This window comes from Cricetulus griseus (genome assembly GCF_003668045.3).
Source record: "Cricetulus griseus strain 17A/GY chromosome 1 unlocalized genomic scaffold, alternate assembly CriGri-PICRH-1.0 chr1_1, whole genome shotgun sequence".
In the NCBI taxonomy this organism is placed as follows: domain Eukaryota; kingdom Metazoa; phylum Chordata; class Mammalia; order Rodentia; family Cricetidae; genus Cricetulus; species Cricetulus griseus.
Window position 1 is genome coordinate 139,036,482 of NW_023276807.1, and position 9,677 is coordinate 139,046,158.

Genomic DNA, 9,677 nt, shown 5'->3' on the forward strand with positions numbered 1-9,677 from the left:
TATAACTGAAGATGAGTGAAACAGTAGTGTGGTCTCTGCTATGAGTTATAAGACATATAGCTATATGTCCAAGGCTGGGCTAGCTAAGAGTGGGAAATCCTAAAGTGGCCATCTTCCTTCACTTAGTATAGGGTGGCATGGTTTCTTGAAAACAGCATCCTGTGAGATTGTGGGGATGACCCCTCAAATGATCAATGGACTAGAGAACATATAACAATTCTCAAAAGTAGCAATTAAAGGACAAAATAGAAAGCAAGTTAGAATAGCAAAGTGGAGTCTCTACTGGATGGTATGACATGTAACTGAGTCCCAACTGTCTACCCAGAAATAACATACATGCACAAGGAAGGAATAACAATGTGAAAAAAAGACAGATGATTTCCTTCATACTAGATTCCTATAGGAAAAGTGAAATTTGAAAATAAAACGATGAGATGGAGCTGCCGTCTCTTGTGTCTGGCAAGGTACAAGACAGAATACCAATTAGTTCTGTGTGAAAGAGGTTCTTAACACCCTGAAACTTAGAATTTTTGGTAAAATGTGAATGGTCAGGAAAGAGAGAGCAAGATAGGAATGACAGAAGACATTTCTTTAGAAAGGAAGAGGAAATCCATGATTCACATTGTAGGCAGGGCACTACTAATGGGCTAGTATAGACAATTACTCTGCCTCAGAATTACTTAAAGTGGGGAAAACTTTAAAAAGAAATCTAAGGAATCTTGACAGCCTACTCAAGAGGCTATTGGGCATAGGTGTAGACCACATCAGGGTTAGTTCTGCGAAAGTGGAGAAATTGCAATAAATTCATGGCTCCATGAGAAAAGACTGTACAACCCAAGAAAATACAAGGGAAATTAATACCTGATGGACTCGGTCAAAAAAGCCATTAGGGATGCTTGGCTACCATCAACCAAGTTCCCCATGAACATCAGGGACTGAAAGACAATAGAGAAACAGGTGCTTCTAGGAAAATTGGGCATGAGAGAGTCAGTGTTTGGTACCAAGTTTACTGGATTTAATAGGTCGGTGTTCATTGGAGAGTTAAAAAGGAAGTTAGTTGAGCACTGGCCTTGATACTGGATGGGATTTTGATGCATTGCTGAGCTCCACAATGAGACATGACCTTTATGAGGTAGGAGAGGTTCTGGAAGACCTAAATCGTTAAGCTGGTATGGAGATGGGGTTTATAAGATGCTGAAGCAATTAGGAAGGAATGAGAGGAACTGAAACAGATGGAGGGGCAGCTCCAGGGGGTTGTGGTAAAGTCACACTGGATTTCCCAGGGAGACAACTGACAGAATGACAGATGCTTTGCTGGTGGGTTTCTGGAAGGCTTTCTAGCCTGCACAGAAGTTCTCAGATGACACATAAGGATAATGCATAACAGGTAAAAAGATTAAACTTGTCTCAGGGGTGGCTAGTTACCTCCTCCAAAGGTTTGTTTAGACAGAAGTTTCTTTCCCACCTAGTCCTGCAACCATTTAGTCCCAAATAAACACACAGACGCTTATATTAATTATAAACTGTTTGGCCGATGGCTCAGGCTTCTTATCGGCTAGCTCTCTCTTAAGTATTGACCCATTTTTATTAATTTATGTATCTCCACATGCTCTTGGCTTACCAGAGAATGTTCAGGCATTCTACCTTCCCAGTAGCTACATGGCATCTCCTTATCTCTACTTACTGCCTTTATCTATTCCTATTTAGATTTCCCACCTGGCTAAATCCTGCCTGCCCATTGGCCAAACAGCTTTATTTGTCAACCAATAAGATAAACATATATTCACAGCATACAGAAAGACATCCCCATCACCACTGTGTACATTTCTCCCCTGCAAGAGAATATACACACAATTGAGATTGTCTTCCCAACCCAGGGTTCTTTTAGCAGTCAAGTGTAGCTAATGGAGAGGCTATAGACATGACACAGCCAAAGTAGAAAGAACCTGTCAGAACCAAGGTCTCTAGAGCAGCAGAGAATAGTGCCAGGTGAAAATATGGGCTCTAACCAGACTGAGCTGAGCAGCACTGAGTATCCTTGCAGAGACTGTGTGAAATGTGGAGACATGGACTGTAGAGATAGCTTGACTGTTACAGGCTAGGCTTGCAATAAGAACTGTAAGAAATGTGACGATACATTGATGGGGGAAGTCCTTCTGTGTATATGATTGTCTTATTGGTTGATAAATAAAGTACTGTTGGCCAATAGGAAAACAAGATAGGTGGGACTAGGAGTCAAGGAGGATTCTGGGAAAGGTAGGAGAAAGCACAGAGTCACCATGTTAGCCCTGCGAAGACAGGACACTTGCTGCTGGCATCTGATAAGTCTTATAAAATATATAGATTATGATAATTAAGACTGAGCTAGCAGATGAGAAATTCTAGTCATTGGCTAAGCAACATTTGTACCTAATATAAGTCTCTCTGTGTTACTTGGGACCTTAATGTGGTGGCAGGTAGACCTTGGGCGGCCTGTCGGAAAATGCCCATGTGACAGCAGGACTTGGGCGGCTTGGCAGAAAGACTTATTGTTACAATATATGGCAGTTATGCTGTGATCCATGATCAGGATGCCTGAAAAGCATTCCCAACTCCCTGGAGCTAGAGTTACTGGTGTTATGAGCTGCCTGGTATGGGTGCTGGGAACCAAACTCGAGTCCTGTGCAAGGGTATCATGTGTTCTTAACTGCTGAGTCTCTCCAGCTCTGCCTTTAGTTTTTATAAATAAGTGATTTCATCTCTCAAAGGCAAATCCTTCCTTCTATGTCATATTGCCCAACAGGACTACACAGTCACCAAGGAAATAAAATCCCAGATATCACAAACTTTTTACATTTCAGTTTCTTCCAAAATCCAAAATCTTTATTTTATATCTACATCTTGGGATCCATATGGACAATTCAAGCTTCTGATAAGCTTAGAGATGTAAACCTAACATTCACCTTGATAGATCTTGTTGTGTTGTATGAGACTCTCTCTGCATACCACTGCTCAAATACATTGCCTACGAAGGACAACTTTCCCCCTTAGAAGTGTTTTTACCATGCTGGCACCAGCTGAGTCAGGATGGGAAAGATTGGAAACCGATAGTACAACCTATATCCCAGGATCCCTAAGCAGTCCTCATAGACACATGAACAACAGCAAGAGTTGAAAAAGCATGGAATTATCTCCCCAACAAAGTAAGCAGGACTTAATGAGAGTTTAGTAGCAAAGATATAAAGTGGCTGTGCTGAGCATTACAACAGCATACATCTCAGTTATAAAATATGAAATGTTTGTGGGGGAAGATATTGCCTCACTAGGAAATTGTGCTATGCAAAACATAGAAAAATGCTTTTGAAGATGTGTCAGAAGATTCCTACTTTGTAGATATTTCCAGTGTACAAGCAAAATATAATTCAGGGGTGGATGCAAATTAACAGTCTCCACAGTGCCTCACATAAGCATACGAAATTCTTGTGCTGGTGCATGCTTAAGAGAAATGAAAATATTTATACCCACAAAAACTTACACAGGAATATTCACAGAAGGATATCAGGTAAATTAAAGGCCAAAAGCTGAAACTAATTCAAACGTTCATCTATTAGTCAATGCACAAACATTGTAATATCCATACAATGAAATACTATTCAGTCATCCAAAATGATGTATTTATTCACATTCTCAAGGATCATTGTTGAATAGTGAGAAGAAAGATCACAAGAGCCCAATAGGGTGGCTATAAATCAACAGAGCAACTGCATATATGAACTCACAACAATTGTGATACAATAGTATACAAAGACCTATGCAAGTTCAAACCAGACCAAATCCCAACATAGGAAAGGGAGATGGGCATGAAGTCCCACTCCTAGCTAAGAAACTATTAGCAAATGATAACTGCTATGAGAGGGAAAAGCATTCTTTTAAGATTGTAGCCCCTGGTATGTCAATCAAGCTTCAGTGGAAAGCCACAGATCTAAGAATATGTGAACAACACAAACTGGGCTTAATGTATATTTGAGAGAGAGAGAGAGAGAGAGAGAGAGAGAGAGAGAGAGAGAGAGAGAGAGAGAGAGGAGAAATTTGGATGGGTAGGAATGGAGGAGTGGATCTAAGAGGAGTTGGTGGAAGTGTGAATATGACTAAAATATATTGTATAAATTTCTCAAAGAACTAATAAAGATGAAGCAAAAATAATCAGCCCTGCTTCAGTAGCACCCACTCCTGCAGTTACCATGTATGGAGGCTCTTAAACATGTGCCTAAGGGGGAGCTCATGGATGCCAGACAGACAGCTCAGAAACCAGTATAGGACAGAACCAGGCCCCCTGAGCGTGGGTGTCAGTTAGGAGACCTGGGCAATCTATGGGGCCTCTGGTAGTGGATCAGTATTTATGCCTAGTACACAAATGGACATTGGAAGCCCATTCCACATAGAGGGAAACTCTCTCAGCCTAGACACACGGGAGAGGGCCTAGGCCCTACCCCAAAAGATGGGACAGACTTTAATGATACCCTATGGAAGGCTTCATCCTCTCTATGGAGCAGAAGAGGGATGGGATGGGGGTCGGTGGGGGCCATAGGAGGATGGGAGGGAGAGGAAACTGGGATTGATATATAAAATAAGATTGTTTCTAATTTAAATAAAATATAAATGTTAAAAAAAAAACACATGCTTAAATTCCTATGAACATGGGCCCCTGATGATGCAAGGGCATATTCCTCGGTGATGTGAGCCATTCATCGTATGATGAGAAAGAGTTTTAACAGTGACAGTGCTGTGACCAAGGAAGCACCCAAGAGACCATAGATGTGCCTAATCTGGACAAAATGCAAACACAGCAGCCACAGAGGGGCTCCAGAGAAGGGAGGGCAGGCAAGTCTGTTGGGAGTTGATCTTGAAAAGGCATGGCAGTAATGAGGCTAAGAGCTATTGACTGGCCTTAGCCTGCAGCTGGCCAAGGAATGGCCACTGGTGAATCCACGAGTCAATCTTCTACCCTCCTGAACCTTCTCCTGTCCTTCTCCTGCTTGACCACTCTCTAACCACATGTTTGTCTCACCCTCCTCAGCCTCTGAGAAACTCAGAGTTCCCAGACCCCTTCCTTTTTCCTCTGGCCATCCTTCCCCTATCTCTTCATGCCCAGTTTTCTTTATCTGAACTTTGTCCTTGGCTTTTAACTAACTATGTTTTTTCTTCATATTTCACAATTGCCTGACTCTTCGGTTATGCCTCATACTCTCTCATTCTTCATATTTCACAAAAGCCTGACTCTTTGGTTGTGCCTAATACTCCCTCGTTCTTCAGGGAAGGCAGGCTCCCTCTCAGCCTCCCTGCTGATGCTTCATCTTCAGACCTGGGACAATGGGTAGAGGCAAATTCAAAAGACAACCATAAAACAAACATAATATATAGCTTTCATTTCTCTTTAAATGTCCCCAAGAAGACACCATGTTGGAATTCTTGTATTCCTCGATTTCTTGGTGAAGCCTGAATTTAAGAAGACATTTGCATGGAGGCTGTGCTCCCACTGAACTCAGTTGTCTCATGGCACCTCTAATGCACAAAGTGATCTTCCAATGAGCCCTCCACCTGCCTGCATCACACTGCTCCCCTGAACACATGGCCCCAAATAACATGGCTAACCAAGCCCGAAAGGTATGAATCAGCCTTGATTTCTTTTCCTCTCTTACCTTCAAATCCAATCCATCTTGATTTCCTCTTATTTTAATGTACCCAAGACTTTATTTCAAACTCGAGTTAATCTTTATTTAGGTCAGAGCCAGAACTCTAAGCTAGTCTCCTTCCTTTACTTCTTCCTGCTACCTCTGCTATCATTTGCAAATATAAACACAGTCAGATTTCTTCTTCTGTACAAAGATCCTCCGACTGTAACCCACTGCCCATCACAATGAGTGTCAAACAGTCTCACAGTAAACAAACAATCCTTCCTCTGTTCCTCTGTATCCACAGATTCAACTAATCACAAATGGACAGTATTGGGGACACAAAGAAATTGCACCTGCCCTGAACATCTATAGACTTTATTTCCTTCTCATAATTTCCTAAGTGGTAGAGCAACTACTAACACTACATTCACATTTTATTAGGCATTATGAGAGATTTAAAGTTGATTTTAAGTAACCAGAAAATGTACATAGGCTGTATATACATACTCCTATGGGTTCCTATTAGGTATCTTAGGAAGGCCTTTAACTAAATCCTCTGTGGGTATCAAGATATTACAGTATTATTTTATAATAAGCACCACATATATTTCTAACATACACAAGCAAATGCACATTTTAAATTTACTGGAAATAACTTACCTTGTCATTTCTAAATGTCTGGCTTTCCTAAGCCAATTTATGAGAAAATAATAGGCTACTTTGATGAAATTACAATGTTTAAATCTTTAGTGATGGAATTTGATCATCGCTATCTTGCTATTTGTATCCTGTTTCATTTGATTATATGCATTTAAAGGAGCCTGATACCAAACATTGGTGGACAGCAATCCAAATAGGTTTTTGGTTTTTCCCAAGAAACTGCCTTTCTAACTTAGGCTGTTGTTCATTAAACTGAGATGGATGGATGAAAGAGTCCTTAGTACGTATTACTTGACTGTTGATGTGATATTTAGAGTGTGCATTGAAGGTCTCAATTTCAAAGTTAAAGACAAAACTAACATAGTGTGACCCTTGATCTTCCTCCTCAAGCTTTGAAAACCAGTGACCAACATACTGAAGTCCTGATCCCTCACAATGACAGACGCAATCTGCTGCCATGGGGACTGACTGCATCCATCTAGCTGCATTTTTCAATGTTGTCAATTTTTTACCCAGTTTCTGACATCTACGTCTGCACGTCCTGGAGTTACTTGGTTCCTGCACTTGCTCCTGCCCTCAACCTAAATTTCTTTTCGCCTCACTGCAAAGGTTCAGGTGTCAATTAACTCCCCTGTGGTACCTACTGGGTACCTACTGCAAGTACCTTGCATATCACCTCTGTCTTCAGCATGTGTGTCCTGTGTGATATTCTCTCCTCTCAGCTGTGAGCACTTGTGGAAAATGACAGGTCTAGCTGTCCCTCAGTTTTCATGGTGCTCACATCTAGTAATTGTTTCCATTATAACCTCCATTGGCACTGATAGCAAGAGCAGGTCACGGGGTTACATGGCTGAAACTGCAAGTTTTCCCAAGGGAAGCCAGAGCCCATCCTCCCACTGATTTGACACTTTCAGTAAAGTGAGAGGTCAGTATAAACAACACTCATTGTAATTTTGACTTCCTTCCTTTTGAATGACAGCATCACTCACCCACGAAGGACAGCAGAATGGCCAGGAGCACGATGAGGGCACAGATGCAGGGGATGAGCACTAGCAGGAGGAAGCGTAGCAGATTAGCTGTCTCCAGCTTCTGAGGGCAGCCCTCACCCACACTGCTGTTGGCTCTCAAGACCTGATGCAAGAGGGAGAAACGAAACCTGGTTTTAATATCACACAGCAGCTCAGGGGCTGGTGTGAAATTCTGTGTTACAGCTGTCCTTTCAGGGAAGTGCTATTCCTAAGAGGTTTGACACTGTGTTACTTGAGGACATGAAATAAGGTACTGAACAAACAGAAACGAGCAAGTGAATAACTGCGTATACAAACAAGTCCTCCTCTTCTCCCTCCTCCCCCACTCAACCCCCTCCTCTTCCTCCTACCCCCTTCCTCTTCCTTTTCCCACTCTTCCTCTTCCCCTCCTCCTTCCCCTCCCAATTCTTCCTCTTCCTCCCCCTAGCCTTCTTCCGCTTCCTCTTCCCACTTTTCTTCTTACTTTTTTTTATTATTTACTCTGAAATTTTTTTCATTAGATAAACTTTTAAAGATATTTCAGCATGTTTTGTTTTGTTTAAGCATTTGTCAGTTTGGCAGTATTTCAAATGCCATGAATTACCATGGCAAGAACTTCCCCTGAGCCAGATGTAAACAAAGTCAGGACCGTCTGACACTGATAAAAATACTAGTGAGTAAGAATGGACAGGACACTAACTAGACTTCATTCTTATTTGCCTCAGTCCCAACCCAAGTCTGTACACATTCACATCTGTATAAAACGGGTTTTGAAGTGGTAACAATTCCACAACGTTAATTATTACTGACCACACATCTACTAACAAGTCCAAGGTGAGAGACTCTCATGGGTGTCAGTGAAACAGAACAGCTCAGAGGACACCCTCTGCTGATGCCAATTCCCCCACAGCCTATCCATAAGAGAGTGAGACAGACCACCATGACAGCTCGAAAGTTCTTGTCAGCAAATGCTTTACATTGTGTAAAGTTCAAGCTCCTGTCTGGGAATTTGTTTATTACAAATGGCTAGCTGAAGGCAGGGGCTTTCTCAGCAGAAGCCTGAGACATTACCAAAAGTGCTTCAGGTTCAGACAGGCTGTTGCCCTAGTCTCCAGAGCAAGCACAGATCCTAGTTCTCAAACCCCAGCCTTGGTCTTCCCACAGGGTTAGCACTTGACTGTTAATCTCTGTGCCATCCTTTGGATGACCATTCTCCAGTCCTGAGCTTCCTTTCTTGTTATATTGTACAGGTTCTGTTCCAGATGCTGAGCATCCCAAGCCCAAAATAATTCCCTTCTCTTTCCCTACTTCCAAACTAATACCCTCCTGGTTTCTGTATGTTCAAAGAAACTCTACTATTCTAACAACCACAATACCAACCACTTCTTCTCATGAACCCTTGGCACACATGGCCAGTACTCTTCCTCTGTAATAAATAAACCTTCAATAAAAGAACAACCCTGCTTAAAGCCTTTTATTATCTGGACTGTTCTAACAGAATGGCCCTGTAATATTGTTAGAACTTCTTGGATGGATAGTCCATGGCCATTTCCACAACATGCAAAGGAAATGAATTGGTAAATTTGACAGTTTCTCTCTGAGGCAGGCATGATACTCCACTTTTGCTTTATCCCCCACTGTTAAAATGGATCCTTGGTCACGGAGGCACACAGCAAGCAGCATTCACCACAGAATGCAATGATGTCTTCAGTAACCTTAAGAATTCTCCATGACACGCCTTTAATCCCCGCACTCAGAAGGCAGAGACAGGCAGATCTCAGTGAGTTTGAGACCGGCCTGGTCTACAAAGTGAGTTCCAGGACATCCAGGGTTACACAGAGAAACCCTCTCTCAAAAAACAACAACCAAGAATTCTCCATGAATAGGCACTGTTTGAAAGAAGCCATGATTTTAGCCTAGAAGGGGGGCTTCATTTACCAGATTCATGTGTCTGCATCTGGTTCAAGGCACCAGCCAAGGTGAGTACATGTAATCAGTCTACAGTTGATTCTCAGAAGGATAGAGTAATGGCATAATAAAATACATCAGTGACCTTACCACAATCACAGCTCTGTCACTGGAAACAGGCAACCCTTTCAAGCTTGTAGATAACAGGACTGCAGGCCAACAGAGATAGTGACAGAATCAATTTACTCAATTAGGAATTGAATGCCTGCAATAAGTCTAATGATGGTTTCAAACCAATGGTCTCTCCAAAGCTTGAACTTTACAGGAGAAATAACTGCATGGGAACTCAAGGGTGGGAATACAGCCTCCTGGGGAAGGACTATAAGCAGGGTGCACTTCAACCTGTGTAGTTATAAGAATGTCACCTTGGAAAAGTCCATTAGAAGAG

The 9,677-nt window shown here is 42.0% G+C and overlaps 1 protein-coding gene across 1 annotated transcript in view; it reads right to left on the minus strand.

Moving 5' to 3' along the window:
• Corin (corin, serine peptidase) overlaps nucleotides 1-8,170 on the minus strand; it is a 174,417-nt gene extending 166,247 nt beyond the window's left edge. Inside the window, exons 1-2 of the mRNA XM_035453040.1 lie at nucleotides 8,132-8,170; nucleotides 7,304-7,544 (exon numbers count right to left, since the gene is read on the minus strand). Coding sequence (XP_035308931.1) covers nucleotides 7,304-7,544; nucleotides 8,132-8,170 — 280 coding nt within the window. The remainder of the gene's footprint in view (nucleotides 1-7,303; nucleotides 7,545-8,131) is intronic.
• Nucleotides 8,171-9,677: the final 1,507 nt, after the last annotated feature.